Source organism: Ostrea edulis, chromosome 3 (assembly GCF_947568905.1).
Source record: "Ostrea edulis chromosome 3, xbOstEdul1.1, whole genome shotgun sequence".
Taxonomy (NCBI): domain Eukaryota; kingdom Metazoa; phylum Mollusca; class Bivalvia; order Ostreida; family Ostreidae; genus Ostrea; species Ostrea edulis.
The window spans coordinates 64294971-64311579 of NC_079166.1; the positions used below are offsets into that span (position 1 = coordinate 64294971).

General features: G+C 37.1%; 1 protein-coding gene across 2 annotated transcripts in view; it reads right to left on the reverse strand.

Annotated features, from left to right (window-relative positions):
- LOC125675843 (dynein axonemal heavy chain 5-like) overlaps positions 1-16609 on the reverse strand; it is a 50229-nt gene that overhangs the window by 12244 nt on the left and 21376 nt on the right. For both annotated transcript variants that reach the window (XM_048913663.2, XM_048913662.2), the window contains 27 exons: positions 16260-16559; positions 15820-16060; positions 15393-15519; positions 14857-15083; positions 14339-14605; positions 13452-13580; positions 13203-13340; positions 12753-12977; positions 12241-12413; positions 11816-11994; positions 11459-11646; positions 10519-10956; positions 10084-10383; positions 9570-9813; positions 8401-8939; positions 8016-8126; positions 7477-7599; positions 6962-7204; positions 5436-5729; positions 4538-4631; positions 3596-3744; positions 3164-3318; positions 2196-2349; positions 1611-1775; positions 1229-1417; positions 822-978; positions 23-519 (listed from right to left, as the gene is read on the reverse strand). In XM_048913663.2, coding sequence (XP_048769620.1) covers positions 23-519; positions 822-978; positions 1229-1417; positions 1611-1775; positions 2196-2349; positions 3164-3318; positions 3596-3744; positions 4538-4631; positions 5436-5729; positions 6962-7204; positions 7477-7599; positions 8016-8126; positions 8401-8939; positions 9570-9813; positions 10084-10383; positions 10519-10956; positions 11459-11646; positions 11816-11994; positions 12241-12413; positions 12753-12977; positions 13203-13340; positions 13452-13580; positions 14339-14605; positions 14857-15083; positions 15393-15519; positions 15820-16060; positions 16260-16559 — 6046 coding nt within the window. The remainder of the gene's footprint in view (positions 1-22; positions 520-821; positions 979-1228; positions 1418-1610; positions 1776-2195; positions 2350-3163; positions 3319-3595; positions 3745-4537; positions 4632-5435; positions 5730-6961; positions 7205-7476; positions 7600-8015; positions 8127-8400; positions 8940-9569; positions 9814-10083; positions 10384-10518; positions 10957-11458; positions 11647-11815; positions 11995-12240; positions 12414-12752; positions 12978-13202; positions 13341-13451; positions 13581-14338; positions 14606-14856; positions 15084-15392; positions 15520-15819; positions 16061-16259; positions 16560-16609) is intronic.

Sequence of the window (16609 nt, forward strand, 5' to 3'; positions counted from 1 at the left end):
CATAAATGTATACTGATTTTACCTTATTGAATGACATCAGACCACTCAAGAAGGTGCTACTGCTCATCAGTTTCAAGGCATCTGACCATGATGGCTTGAGGCATGGCCTCTCTGGATCCATTGTGACAGCCTCCAAACGCCGCTGGAAGAGTAACAGGACACAGTCCATAATCCTCATAATTAGATGTGGTGGTTTGCCTAGCTTCCTGACAGTGGAGATGTGAGCTGGTTTGATCGTCTGCAAAGCATGCTCAGCCTCTTCTAGGGCAGGCCTGGCTGCCTCCAGTTTCTCTTCTGCAGCTGCTTTGTCCACAGAGATTGTGTCCACAATTGCTTGAGCTTTGTCCTTCACCACTTGCACATTTGCCTTGACCTTTTCTGCAGCTTGGGCACTGACAGTCACTTCTGCTAACACTTGGTCAGCCTTCTTGGAGGCCACAGCTAACTCCTTCTCCTTAACAGCAAGTTCCTTGGACAGTTCATTCACAGATTCTGTAGCCTCAACAAGTTTCTTCAAACCTGTGAAAGTTAGAACTTTCATTATCAAAACCTACTTCAAAAAAATCAATTGAATTATCCCAAACTAGAAAATAAAAAAAATTGTGCATTTCTGCAAGATCACATATATGTAAAAACTTGAATTAAGTATTTTTGAAACAATAGCGTTCCAAGAAACTATGTCCTCTGCAGGTATCAGTACTTACAGTACTTGTGGAAGTGTAACATCACCACCCAGATGGACAGAGGCCTGATAAATTCTACTGATGTGTCCACAATGTTGTGCACTTGACACAAATATGCACTTACTCCTATGTACTTACCAGTGTTCATTCTCTCTGCCAAAATCCCAATCTCCCCTTTCTTTTCACTGTAGATGGTTTTGTAACCAGCAATGAAAGAGAGATAGGATTTGGGTGTGACGTACGTCTGACGACGGAACCTTTGGAAGTAATCATTGCACATCTCTGCCACCAGGTCCTGTAAAGCAGTATAAATCACTGAAACAATCATATGGAATTTCAGCTTAATAAAAGTCACATTCATAAATTGTTAGTTTCACCTTGTATACCATGTAATGTAAATCATCAGAATATTTTTACTTTTATTAATTAATTCTAAAGAACAAATGAAAAAACCTTTACAAACAAAACACAAGTGAGAACAGGTACTGCTGACCCCCCCCCCCCCCCCCCCCCCCCCCCCCCAAATATTGACCCCAAACCCTGACCTGGAAAAGGCCCATTGTTCCTACAACAGCAGTTTTGACCGCAGGTGTACAGGAAATGTCGTACTCTGCCAGGAAATGGTTGGATACAGCTATCAGGGCATCTTTTGGCCAGCGTTGGAACCAGTTCATGGTACAGCCGGAGATCAGTCCCGGAAACTTTAGAGACCTGCTACGGAATTTCTCACCAACCTAAGATGGCAAAGGAAATTAATCAAATCCTTAAGTCTCGAATGAAAAAATATCAAGAAATCTTGAATAGTATCATACACTTGTTTAGAGCAATATCTGCAATGTTTAATAAAACTACATCGTAGAATATGGGTTTGAATATTCCCAACTTTCAAATTTTCCCATTTGTAAACTTGGAACAGTTTATACATACAGGAGAGAAGCAGAGGGCAACATGAAGGTTCTGGCGACATCGTGCCAAGTAGTAGTCGTACAAGTTTTCATTCGTAGGTGGGCGGCGGGGAAACTCTTTCTTCATTTCTCCAATCAATTCTTGTAAGATCTCATCCATTTCATCTCTTGCAAACAGTCCAGACACCTGAATGAACACGAAGAGACTTGATTACAAATTCAATGAAACAGCATTCCCAGTACACTAGTAGAGAAAATACAAAGATGATAACATTGTCTGAACCTTACAAAAGTACAGATGTTCTTGTTTCTCTGAAATGTAGAATCCCAAACTAAAATCAAACTGATGGCTCTAATTACAAAAGGTTCCTGAGCAAAATGTGTAGTAAATCTGAAGTTAACATGAAGTAAACTTTCAACTAAGTTTGTATCACAAGTTTAACGAAAATAAAATCCTCTATAAATCTATATTTTGCAATAGATGTGGAATCCTATTTTAGCCAATAAATGATTGGAGACAAAAAATAAGAATCTGCTGCTTATACTTCTTTTCTGTGTTAGTGGAAATGTTTTCAATTGCTTGTTGCTAGGTGGAACAAATACCCACCTCTCCTGAAGAAAGGATGTTGTTCATGTATTCCAGGAAACCCTCATCTTTGATTTCATTGTCTGTGAAGATGAAGGTGATCCCTTTGCCCTGTTGCCCAGCTGTTCTGTACAGGAATTTCAAGTCTTCCAAGAGATTGGACACATTGTAAGATCTGCAACGCAAGGTACGGAATTAATTTCTTAACTTTTACCACAACTTGTCAATTATTAACTGTTTGAAAACTTAAAAGAACAATGCATTCTGTAGTAAGAGAATGCAGTTTATTTTAAGTGACAGAACACAAGTGAAAACAGAGTCTGTAATGCTTTTAGCTGTGAAAGAGTGACTACTGAGCCTCATATTGCCAAAGCGGTCATTACAAAATGAAAAGCTTGGAACCGACATGTACAACAAGAAACCCACAATTACATAAATCATGTCAGTGGTCTAGATGTGATCATTTTGAATCCTAAGTAAAATGAATTTGAATTTGAGACCAATAATACTTAGTGAAAAAGAGCAGGCATAAATTTTTATACAAGTGAACATGCTGTGTATCTGAAGCAAATCTCAATGAAAATTTCCACGGAGTTTGTGAGTTTTGAGCTCATGCCAGTTCTATTTGGTCCTTTCTAATGCTTAGAGTAGTGGAATACAATTATTTAAAAATATACAGAATATGCAATATATGTACTTTATCAAAATATCATATTCAGAATTTTCCTTTCGTTGAAAAGAGTAATGAATGACTTGCATTGTGAACAATATTGAACAAACTTTTTACATACAAGAACGTTCTTCAGACAACATTCTCTATTCTTACCTCCTATTAGATTGCAATTGCAAGAAAAGTTTACAGTTCACATGTCTTACAATGAAATATCATGTATTTCCCTACAGCATGTTAGATTGCCAGTGCATTTCATGTTGACTGCATTTCAAAACAGACATTGTTCACATTTTACTTAGTTTTCAAATATGTTAACCTGGATAAGGTGATCTGAAAGTTTTTGTATCCAGCAATGAATGATGCTAGTCTGGTCAAGCTCTGTTTACCGGACCCACCCACACCCACTAGGAGGGCGTGGCCACGAGGCGTGCGAATCACTCGGGAAATCTTCACCAAATTTGTCATGGCATCCTATAATCACACAAAGGTCAGACATACAAGTATTAATACCATAAAATTCTCCAGTTCTTTTGTACTCAAAACAGATATGAGTGCAATTCCAAGTTTAAGGACTCTGAAAGCATTAACAAAATTCAGTTTCAATTTTATTCACCACCAACAAAATCAACACAAGGAGCCGATATCTGTAGTTGCTATTGATTTAAACTAATGCTTCAGATTGTTGCTGTGACAGTTGCTATTGATTTAAACTAATGCTTTAGATTGTTGCTGTGACAGTATAGGGTACCTTAAAGAAGACAAGATCCATCTTTGAGCCTCGGATGCTCTCATTGTATTGTTCCTGGTACGAGATGAGACGCTCAGCCAGAAGGTCTAAGCTGGGTACAGGCTCGTAAATCTTAGGGGCCTCAAGGTCCGCATCATCAGCCTCCTCACCTTCCATAAAAAACTGAGGTGTCACTCAAGGCAAACAGAAATTATTCACATACTTGTCATTCTTATCATCTGTGAAAGGGTATGCACATTGATGAATATCATTGATACATGTACATGTAGTATTACATCAGTTGTTTAGTTTTTAATATTACACCAGCTGTTCATTTTCTTTAAAAATGTATATATTCAATGACATCAACACTATGTTGTTTGAATATATCTTTTCTTAGAAATTATTAAAATCTTTATCAAAAAAAAAATATCCCCCCCCCCCCAAAAAAAACAACCTTTCATGACAACGATGTGTATGTTGTGCTGATACTTGCACATGCAAATTTGCTAAAAATTCAACATGCATGCAGAGTTTTGGAGGTTGTGAATTATTCTTTTGAATGTGTATACATATCAACTGAAGATTGAACTTTACATCGTACAATCATCACAAGAAATTTTTATCAACAGCTGACATCACAAATCTTGTGAATAGTGTTTATATTTACAAATTTGATTCTGTGAATACAAAATCGACAAAGGACAACAAGTTTCACTAATAATCTACTCTACGTGATTGACACTTCTTTTTACTCTGCTTTGCCTTGGATCTTCCTGAGGAAAATATTATATTTCATTATCAAAGTTTACATTTTTACATCTGTTAATAAAATCTATAATGCACCAAGCTGGGAGCAATCCTGTTAATGAACCCGATTCAGTACTGCAAATAACAAATTCGATCAATGAGAGGTGTTAATTTAACATGACTTTAGAAAATATACAATTTAAAATCTTTTACCTGTGGGTTCAGGGGCCTCCCGCATAAAGTCAACAAAATACGGCTCTGCCTCCATATCAGCTACAGCTGCAGAACCACACTCCTCCTCTGCTACCTGTATATGTACAATAATTAGTACAAATATTTTTTAATCAATTTAAGCATTTGTATACTTTGCATTTTCAAAAATATTAAATTCTGAAAAATGTAATGTCAATCCATTGCAGTATGATGAATTACAATTTTGTAAGATCAGGAGTTGATCAGAGCAATCTTTGAAGAGAAAAAGGGTAATTGTAATGTGTTATATTTGATTAGAGATGTACTCATTTACAATATGAATTTAAAGTATAGTATATTTGCACAAATTGCAATTGTTATATAATCCAAGATGTGTTTGTGAAACACTGATGCCTACATATGGCAGCAAAGTAATTATGGTACCAAAAGAAAGGTCTTGTCACAAGGAATACACATGTGAAATATAAAATCCCTATCACAAACCATTCCAAAGTTATGCCTCAGTTAAAAAAATTAAAAAGTAGGTCAAACTCCCAGGTCAAGGTCATAAGGTCAAAATTTTGGTACTAAAGGAAAGGTCTTGTCAAAAGGGACATACATATGAAATCCCTATCACCAATCATTCAAAAGTAATGGCCTAGGTTAACAAATTTCAAAAATAGGTCAAACTCCAAGGTGAAGGTCCCAAAGAAAAAAAAATTATGGTACCAAATGAAAGCTGTTGTCATAAAGAATACACATGTGAAATATGAAAGCCCCATCACCATCCATTCAAACATTATGGTCAAGGTTAAAGTTTTTACGGACAAACAGACAGACCAAAAATTATATGCCTCAGAATCCCTAATTTGAGGGGCATGAAAAGCTTAAAGGTATGCGATCAAACTTCAGATGTTACCTGCTTGATGGTCTTCTCAAACCACTCTTTGTCTGAAATGTCAACAAATCTGTCCACGATCGTGCGGTAGCACTCGTGCTTCCAAAGCGACATCATTCTACCGACATTGTTGATAATTTCTGGGGTGGTGTTCAGCATGCCCTGCCAGATGCGACTCAGATCACGCAGGTTGAAAACGTAATGGAACTTGGCAGGGGTGGGCAACATCTTAACCTTGACACGCTGCCACATTTTTCTTGTTGACGGTACAAGAGAATTAACCATCTCACACACTTCCTCAGGAAATTCACGTCCCTATCAGAATAACATAAAATGCCATTGAGTGGGAAGTACATGTATATATGTACAAGATAGTTATTCAACAGATTTAAGAATTTTTTAAAACTGAGATATTTTACGTACTTACATACAAACGTGATTCACAAAACAGAGTAAAATTCTATAGTTTTACATTAATCTTATTATAAAAACTATTCATCAGATGAAGTGTGCAACTAACAAAAGTAGTGGAAAAACTTATTCTAACAGTGGGGGTGCAAACATTTAAATCATGCCAGTGAATTTTGATTTGTGAAATTTTTGAAACATAACTGAATATGAAATAAACAAAGACCTAAATATCAAGGTTTAAGACCTGTAACAATTTATGTGTCAAAATGAAATGTTAATTATCATAATATCATTTTATATGTACAGTTGGATTTCTGGGTCGATTGAAATACCTCCTTTTAAAATTTAATTACTTACCAAATGTATATAAATTCTGTTTTACCATAAATTTGATTCATCAAATACATGAATTATATAATTATATATACATATTGAATATAAATCTATCTCAAATTTTTGCAGGATAGATTTTTAAATGAAAGTGCTTGCATCACAATTTAAACTTTTTGTGGTGTTTTTTTTAATTTCTTTTAACATTTCATATCTGAAGCCGATTTAAAAAAAATAAAAATATTTTGGATAATATGACTAGCAAACACATTCAAGTCTTGAACTTTTGACTATTCATAAGTTTATACATATAAATAGAGAAGTTCTTGTGATCTACTAGAAATAAGGGGAAAAAAAGGTTAGAGAAATAAAGGTGAAATGTAGAAATAACATTGGGAATGAACATAGAGTGGAACACAACAGAATTGACAACTGTATGTTAGTCGACAACAGTTGCCAATTAATATACTTAACGTACATGCTGCAATTATGAAAGGAAAAAAAAGGAATTAGACAGAATGTTGATTCTGAAAACACTTTTAAAGTTGACATCTCAGCAGAGGAATTGAGCATACAAAACATACATATACTGCCATATAAAGTTAAGCATGGACCGTACAAAATTACTGAACACTGAATTTATGCCCAATGTAAAGTAATAAAACAATATTGCATGACAAATATTGTAACTTTCAATGACAACAAAAGGTTTTCCCATTGTGTTAACATTATCACAGGACAATTTTATTTTTAATTACGTAAATAACACTTAACAGAGTAAAATGTTATCCCATGTCAACTCTTACCGGAATGAAATATCCATTGCCGATGGTTTTGAAGATCTTGTCAATGGAACTGTTTGATGGCAGGGTGCAGTTGAAGATGTTGAAATGCCTCTTGAGTCTGGATGGGATGTCATTACGACCTCCTCCTGGGTGAATCATGGCAGCAACCATCTGGATGTCCACGATATTGGTAAACTCTCCAGGCTTCTCCAGATTGTAGAAACCTTTAGCCTCCATCATCTGACGAGTGATCTCATTGGTCACCTGTAACATACAGATAGCAAATAAGAATTCTTCTTCCTTCCAGAGTTAAGGGTGTAAGTGTACATGTAACAGCTTGATCTTATTTTAAGATATACATGCAAATGTTCTAGCATGAATTTGCAAAACCATTGAGAGATTTTTACAAACAATTATCATATACATAAATCTCCTAAATGACGGTAGAATGCACTTACAAAGGACCTGAAATTTTCAAGTCCACTAATAGCCTTTCCACTAAAATACATGTAGATGCTATTGTGTATAATTAGTACCTGATCACCCCACTCGTTAATTACAGGCATGTTGATGTCGTCCACAAAGACCGTCATCTTTTTTCCTGCCGGTGGTCCGTATGTGGTTCCCATCCTTTTGTCTACATAACTTTCAATAGTTCTCTGAAAACAAAGAACAAATGGGTCATATAGCAACAAAGTTCTAGAATTGAGAATGCAGCACGTTGTACAGAGTTGTTCTTGCATAAATCTCCGACAGGATTGTATTGCAATTTAGACTTTATATATATTTTTTTAAATTGAGTGTGTGAGGGGGAGGGGGTGTTCAAATTTACAATCAGTTTTCAAACAAGACAAAAATTAGAAAACATTTAGAACTTATATCTACAGCATCAGCACTGTCAAAATTGAAACACATTTTTTTTTTAATATAACACCGAAATCATTTCTTACTCTTACAACTTTTCCGAAAATTTCATTCCGAATGTTACGAGATACCACATAGACAGTTAGACAAATATAGGACTGAAAACAACTTTGTTCCATTAAATTCTCAATAATAGTCTCCATGACAGTACCTGGAACATGAATGGGGTACTAGCACTGGAGAAGTTGAAGCTCTTGAACACATGGGATTCTGGGTCAAATTTACCGCAGTATCCCTGTACCATCACAGTCTTTGCTGTACCCTGTATACAGAAAAGTTCTTTCACATATATTCAAACAATACAAATATCTAAAAGAAAATTCTACAATGGACTCACAATTTATGCATAAATATTTTATAGAGCTGGAAAAAAATTGTAAGTTTTTTTTCTTCTCTTCATGATTTACGGTATTTTATGTCTAAAAAAAAATAATGTTGAAATTTGTCTTTGCACAATTAAAATCCTTCTAATTATACAAGTAATTTGAAACACATTTTAATTGATACAACTATACTTAATTGCGATCAGCCTCTACCTGTTCACCAATCAGCAACACTGCCTTGCTCTGTTTTGAAATGGTTCCAATGAGGTAGTCAGTCCTGACATTGTCAACATTGGGAACCAGAATACTGGTGTACTCTGGAACCGAATCTGATGGGTAGACATACTCCGGTACCAGTCCTGACCAGTGCTCCCAATTTCCGCTCTCTCCCACCATGTACTCAAAGATAGTGTCTTCCCCATCAGAGGGAGGGAGGGGCAAATTGCTGACATTCGTTTTCAGCCAATCCTCCATCTTCTTCCTGTCCTCCAACTCTAACAGAGCTCCCAGGGACCACATGTGAGCAAAGACGATTATCCGTTGGAGATGGGGTACTTTAATGTCTTTAGCTTCCTCTCCTGAGGGTATCAGCCCCTCTAGCAGGTCACAGAGCTGTCGTACATACATACACTCCAGCACTTGCATTTTGGCCTCATATCTCTGAATGACTTCAAGGTACAGTTTTGGAAAGATGGCTTCACAGGTCTGGAAAATGGTGTCTTGTTGATTGGCAGGTCGAGTGTTCAACCACCCTGTTAAGGAGTAATACAACTTTAATTTGTGAACACATGATAACAGAAAATTCAGTTTCAGTTTTTGTCATATCTTTCAAAAAAATATATGCACTGTAAACATTGTAAATGTTTAGCCTACATTTGATTTAACGTTTTTTCTGATATCAAGTATTGAATCAAAATATTTGCAGGCATTTTGCGATGTTTGTGTGGGGTACTGTAGATTCCTTATTTTACGCAAGTACTTAATATGGCGAAATGACTCGTACACATCAAATCGCGTGAACATGAATTTGCGCATCGTCAGTTAATCAGGAGTACTTAAACGTATTTTAGCACCAGAAAATTAAAAGCGAGTAATTTTATTTTGCGAGTGATGCCTCTTGCGAAATTACGTGATAACAAATTCCTCGCATATATTTAGGAATTTACAGTATCCTTCTGGTCAGGCTCTAAAGAGAAGATACAGCCAATTGTAGTACGTTTTACATTACTTTTACACAACTCTTCAATCTTTGGTTGAATTTCTTGACATAACAAGATAATGCATTTCTTTTCGAACAAAACATTCTTTAATCTTCATTGGAGGTCAAAACAGTCTACTATTCTGACTTATCAACAGCACCCAGCAGACTTGAGCGGACTAACCTCTGAGGATGGGTTCCCAGTCCAGAATGGAGCTCGACATGAACACCATACCATTCCTAGAGACAGTGGCAGGAGAAGCATTGTCAATGTTGTGCACTTCAAAGATGATCTTACAATTTGGAGCCATGGGAATACGATCACCATTAGCCAAGGTCAAGGTCTTGTTGTCATCCAACACAGAGTTCAAGTTCTCAATCCAGATAGCGTCTACCGGACCATCCAATAGCAACCACACATGTTCACCCTGCACAATAGGAATAATTTATTAGTATGTCTCACATCACCAGGACTTTTAAACAAAATACAAACTAAAATGCATGTAGAGTTTTATTGCACAGAAAAGGAAGGGTGTACATGCATGTATAAAACCCAAGATACGTATTTTTGTTTTTCTTCTGAAAGTGCAAGCAATATAATCGATTTGGAAATGCAAAGCAATACTGCATACATATAAAAAAGGATTTTGGAGTGAAGTGACAATATTTGGAAATACAGTAATAAGCCCATCACCAACCTTTTTGGTTTTGTGAGTCCTTCTCCACAGAGTAGAGAAGATTCCATCCGTCCAATCATTGGTAGCCACATCCAGACGTCCAAACATCTGTGGGGCTGAGATAGCCTTGGGATTCATTCTCATCTCTTTATGGGGTTCCCCACAATCTGTCATGGCCTTCATTAACATGTTGATACACTTGGTTTTCCCTGCTCCAGTAGGTCCCAGAGTCATCATACCGTGCCTGACACGCTGAGTTTCGAACAACTGAATCAGTTTTAGGATCCAGGGGGCGTGGACTATCAGTCCAGCTTCAAGCACCTACGATGAAAAAAATAACTTCTCTTTTAAAAAACTATTTCTCATAAAATTAAGGCATTAAACTTCTAAAAGATATTTTTCATAATTTCCTTTCAGAACCCTGAATAAACAAGCACAAATATGAAGTAAACATACATTTTTCTCAATGGCTGCCTCAATTTCTGGGTACCCTGCCTTGTCCAGTGTGATTCCTGGAAACAAATCGTCAATGAGCGACATGAACAACGGCTCATCTTCATCTACTAGCTTAGACAAGTTCATGTCACGCAACACTCTCATCACAATAACTGTTTCAGCATCCTCAGGATTTGCACGCTTGAATGCTCCCAAAGTACGCAAAACGGAAAGAATGTTACGGAGACCAAAATCATAGTGAACCTGTTTGGTCAGCTGCTCTTCACAAAGTTTGTACAGGGTGAAGAATTTCTTTGCCAGAATAACATTCTGCATGAAACCACAGCTGGCTAACTTGACTCGGATGATAATGGCTCTGTCGGGAACCATCATGGCAACCGTACGGAAGTTGATCTTCAAATTCTCTGGCAGTTCCTGACGGCCAGCATAACCTGGATTCTGCAATGAATACAAAATGACAATGATAAACACCGAGTCTCTCCTTTTAAAAATTTCAATTTCTGACCTCATTTAACTGAACAAAATCTTAATACAATGCAAATGTCAAGTCTCATGCAAAGTATAAAGGAAATTTACATGTATATGTGACTATAACTTTGGACAAAAATTCTGTAAGACTTTGTGCCAAATCAATACAAACAGTAGTCCATTCCAATTGATTTCAATATCATTAACCATGAAATACATTAAAACTACGCATTGTTGTGAAGTTTGAACACGAATACAGTAAATTTACAGAGAAAACTAAATCTTCTAAATCCCTGGTAACACAGTCTTCATATTTCTTTATTTAGTTACAAAATTCTCAAGGGTGAAAACAGATACACAGACAAAGGACAAAGTCATCCTTAAGTGTCACTGTGCTTTCCGGGCATCACACACAGTATGGCAGGTGAAGCCAATTATATGTGAATTGTATGGAGTGATATGACAAACTCACCATTGTTAAGAAGATACCAAACTCTGGGTCCATGTCCACAGTATCTCCATCAGTGAAGATAAACAGGTTCTTCCTCTCTTTCTTACACAACAACACAATGGCAATCTGCTGGGCAGCCACCGACAACACAGGCAACTCAATTCTGTTAAACTCGTCAAAGCAGCCCCAGGATCCAGATTGGGCAAGACCTGTCAAACATCAATTAATGATAATTTCTTTATCATCAATTTAATAAAAACCAGTTTTTTAAACGTACTTTTTATTTCCATAATGACTGTCCACTCCGATTTATACCACTTTCATCTTGATGATATACAGTAAACTGAAAACCTGTATGCTACATGTACACAGACTAACCTTTGTAGATACGTCCCAATCCTCTGTAGTCCATCTGATCAGAGCAGTTAAAGACGACCACATATTTACCAAGACAACGACCCATGTCTTTAGTGGTCTCTGTTTTCCCTGTTCCAGCAGGCCCAGCTGGGGCTCCTCCCAGCGACATACCCAGAGCCTGGGCCAAGGTAATGTAACATCTATAACAGGATAATCAACTCAATTTTTATCCAATTTACACATACCACGGTGTGCTGAACACATCTTTATTCTCTTGGTGTGAAATCAAATAGTAATCATATCATTGGAGTAAATACTACTGAAGTGTCTGTGTGGCAATATTTGCTATACACCCTTGTATAAGAGACGTGCACGAGTTTAACACACACACACACACACCCCTTACAGATCAGAATGATCCAGAACTACGTCTCTCTTGATGTTACCTGTCAGTGAGAGGAGTGATGACCAAACGCTCAGTGCACCCCAGAAACTCATTCATGTAAGTAAAGTCTACATCCGTTATGGAGATTAGACACTGGTCTGTATCTTCCTTGAAGTAAAATCGGGACTGCTTCAGCCACTCAAAGTCATTCGGTGACCGGATGTGCATCTTCACCTGTTGAATGAACCCCACATTAGAAAAGGAAGTATTAACTATCAGGTTTTCTTTTTCAATGAATCCTCAATTTATAGCCCTGAATCCAAAATCCTCACAGGAAATTGGACAAATGAACAAGTACTTTAGAAAAGTGAAAAAAAATTCAGATATGTTAATCAACTATTCATTTATAAAATAAAGTCGCTAATCATATATAATACAGTAGCACTGAAAATGTTACTACAAATATAGACCAATGTATACAGTTAGCAACATACAGTGTATAATACTGACTGCAAATACCTGACATTAGCACCCCCTTGTTTCACTTTCATAGGTTCGTTAGTACTGACTTACCAAGTCATCAAAAATATCTTTCTGATGAACATGTACAGTAATGAGAGTCTCATATTTGGTTCTCTCAATTTTGGTCAGTTCAGTGGTTGTCATGGCAATGAGCTCATTAAGGATGTCCAAGAATTTCTGGTTCGTGTTTTGCATTATCTTTTTGTCCACTCGTGCATTGTTTAAAGCGTCCTCTGAATCGCGAGTCCACAACATTTGGATACCCAGCAGACCAATCTAGCAAACATTGAATATCAATAATATATATAGAAAATTACTTCAACATCACATCCATAATAAAGTCCAAAGTAAATGGATTGATCTTTTGAATTTTAACCTCTATTTGAAAATAGTGGATATCAGAAAAACAAGTCCAATAATTCATGATGATTTTCGTATCTTCATTCAATTCTTAATCTAGTTATCATTCAGTTACAGTAATCCTTGGCACATTAGTCTAACCTGTGAAGGGAACATGTTTTCAAACTCAATCAATTTGAAACTGGGATCTCCAATAGTGATGGCGGCAGATCTGATGATACTATGCAGCGATTTTCTGGAGATGCGGAGCAAGTCTCCAAGCCAAATCTCAACATTACCCTATAACATCAAATTCTTACACTGGTCAGATTTATCATTCATTTGAACCTGTTCAGAAGACTCAATACTTGTCACTGTTACATGTATAAAATATGGTGAAATGCAACAAACCTGAGCTAAAACAGGCTCCTCAAGTGGAACATTCTCTCCCTCCTGCGAATTTATGGCTAGAATCTTGTCATAAACTTTCTCATCAAATGACACAGTCTTGGTGTTATCAAACACACTTAACAAATGGGCCTGTAATATCAAAACAATTCCTTAAAGAAATGTTTGAGAATATCACATTTGAAATGAAAAAGATTCTTTAAATATCTTATTAACCATTCAATAAACTTTTCAGTTAATGTATGGGTAACTCATTTTTCACTGACATATAATATAAATTCTATATTGCTCTTTCTTTATCAAGTATTTGCAAAACATATAGACTTCAATATTTTGGATTTTTTCGATCAATACAGCTTTTCTTTTTCACCTCCTGAAGCATGCTGTAAGAGTTTACAGTACTGAAGTTTGCTGTAAGAGTTTACAGTACTGAAGTTTGCTGTAAGAGTTTACAGTATTGAGGCATGCTGTATGAGTTTACAGTACTGAAGTTTGCTGTAAGAGTTTACAGTATTGAGGCATGCTGTAAGAGTTTACAGTATTGAGGCATACTGTAATAGTTTACGGTACTGAGGCATGCTGTAAGAGTTTACAGTACTGAGGCATGCTGTAAGAGTTTACGGTACTGAGGCATGCTGTAAGAGTTTACGGTACTGAGGCATGCTGTAAGAGTTTACGGTACTGGGGCATGCTGTAAGAGTTTACGGTACTGAGGCATGCTGTAAGAGTTTACAGTACTGAGGCATGCTGTAAGAGTTTACAGTACTGAGGCGTGCTGTAAGAGTTTACAGTACTGAAGTTTGCTGTAAGAGTTTACAGTACTGAGGCATGCTGTAAGAGTTTACAGTACTGAGGCATGTTGTAAGAGTTTACAGTATGCTGCTGCTGACCTGAATGGTGTGAGAGTCACTGGCCTGACCCAAAATCTCCAGCAAGGCAGGGTCAGACACAAAGAAAAATCGGGGGAAGACGAGACGTTTCTTTTCCAGGTAGCCTGTCAGGGACTTCTGACAAATCTCCAGCTGTTCCAGGAGGTGGGGCAAGAGCTGACTCAGAGTGTCATCTCCAACACAACACTGCACTACATTAGGAATCTCATGAGCTCTCTGCATGATCTTCATCCAGGATTTGTCAATGTTGCTGAAGCGTTTAGCTTCCTGAAATTAATTAAGTTTGTTTTAAGTTCACAAATTTTGAATTTTTATCAAGTATGTTATCATTTCACACAATATCTTGTATATCTTGATCAATTGATAATCACCTTCTTCCTGCCAAAACATAGCAATTAACAAAAAAAATTATATACTGTACATTAATGCACTTTCAAATCTTTATTGTTTTGCCATCAGAATAAAACATTGCACAATTCTTCCTTTCAATCCTTTTGTTCTACTACACAGCAAAGTACCTGAGGCAGTTGTTTGGCAATGTCACCACCCACAAAGACAGCCTCCAGGTAGATCCACAGATTCTGCACCACCAGCCAGTTCTCTATAATCTCAGTGGTGCCAGTAAGTTTTTGGACCCATTCCTGGATCTTGGGTTTGAATGGAGCATTGTATCTATTGCTCAGGAGAGAGCCAAGCACCATCAAGCTGTCCTCCATCAAGGCCACAGTCTCAGAGGTTGTGTCGCCTGTTCAGGGGACCAGAAAAATATTTAGTTACAAACAAGAAATGTATGCCAAGCAATTGATGCAAAAAAGATTTTTTGAGGCATTTCAAAATGTTTCCCTCTGAAACAGTGAGATTTTGTGGAGTCATGATAAATAGGGCTCTTGTACTGTGATTTTTATAGGTACCCTCAACCAACAAAGTTAAATCATGAACAAACAGTAACACAAGTTTACTTGATACAGAAAGAGCATAACCTCCGATGCCCTGCCAATTATATATATTCCAGACAACCACGACCAGGCAGGTTCAATCATTCTACAGGGCGTACCTTTAAGGAGAAGCTCCCCTCGAGTCTTGAAGCTTGTGAACTGGAAGTCCTGGGCACTCCAGTCATTTACAACCTGTTTAAGTTTGGCTTCAATGTCCTTCTCCTTCACAGCAGAGATACATACATCCTGAAACCAACATCGATTATCATTTAATAGCTGTTTTATATACGAGTAGATGAATGTACATAATCCTCTTTTTTTAAACTATGAAACTGTGCAAGATTAAATGCCACATTTGATTCTGATTAAGTGTTTTGAACTCCCTTTGCAATGAAAATTTCAAAAACAGATACAACATTTTTGTGAACACCCTTAACAGTGGCTAACTGCTGATTGATCTTTGCTCCTGAAGTGTAACCTTCACCCAGCTAAGGCAGCTCATTCTTCACAAAAACATTGATAACTTCATCACCAAAACCTACACACCTCAATGTCTTCTTTGTATTGCAGAAGTGGAGCTTCCATGAGATTTCTGAGAAGGAAGTTGTCTGCTTCCACGTCGAACGTGTGGCCGGTGATCTGTGCGATGCGTTCCCAGTGACGGGGCATCATGGCTTTGTTGGCCATCATCTCCAACAGTGGACATGTCTCATTAAAGTCATCAATAGTTTTCTTCAGCTCTTCATAAGCTTGCCATTCCTTCAAAGCTTTTGGTAGTTTTCGGCATCTGGATATCAAAGAGATTTTTGATGCAATAATAATTAACTGGATAAATATAATCATCCATTGTTAAGATCCCAAATTCCTAAGATTCCAGGCATGTTGAAGTTAAGAAAATTCATTTGGTATTAAAATAAATATAATAAACTAGGAAAATCTGAAATTTAAGCACATAAAATGAAATCAAGACATCTGCAATGACATACTTGTTGCCAAAATCCAGCAACTCATTGTTGATTTTCTCAATATCTATCTCCAGCCATGGGATATCTTGATATCCATTGACGTTCTCCAGTACAATATTGTACAGCTGGTAGAGTTTCTGCAGAAGGTTCAACTCCTTTCTGATTCTCTGCAGTTCTGGATACTGAGTGACCGTTAGGCCAAACAGCTCCTCGCCACCGGAGTAGGTGGTGTACTTTCTCCATAACTCATCAAAGTGGGCCTGGAAGATGTTCAGTCGATCTGAGGCCTCTCGTGGATGAATGCCGTCCTCCATTGGACCCCTGTAGAAAGTCAATCCCAGTCAAATATCTTCGACACCAAAAAAAGGGCT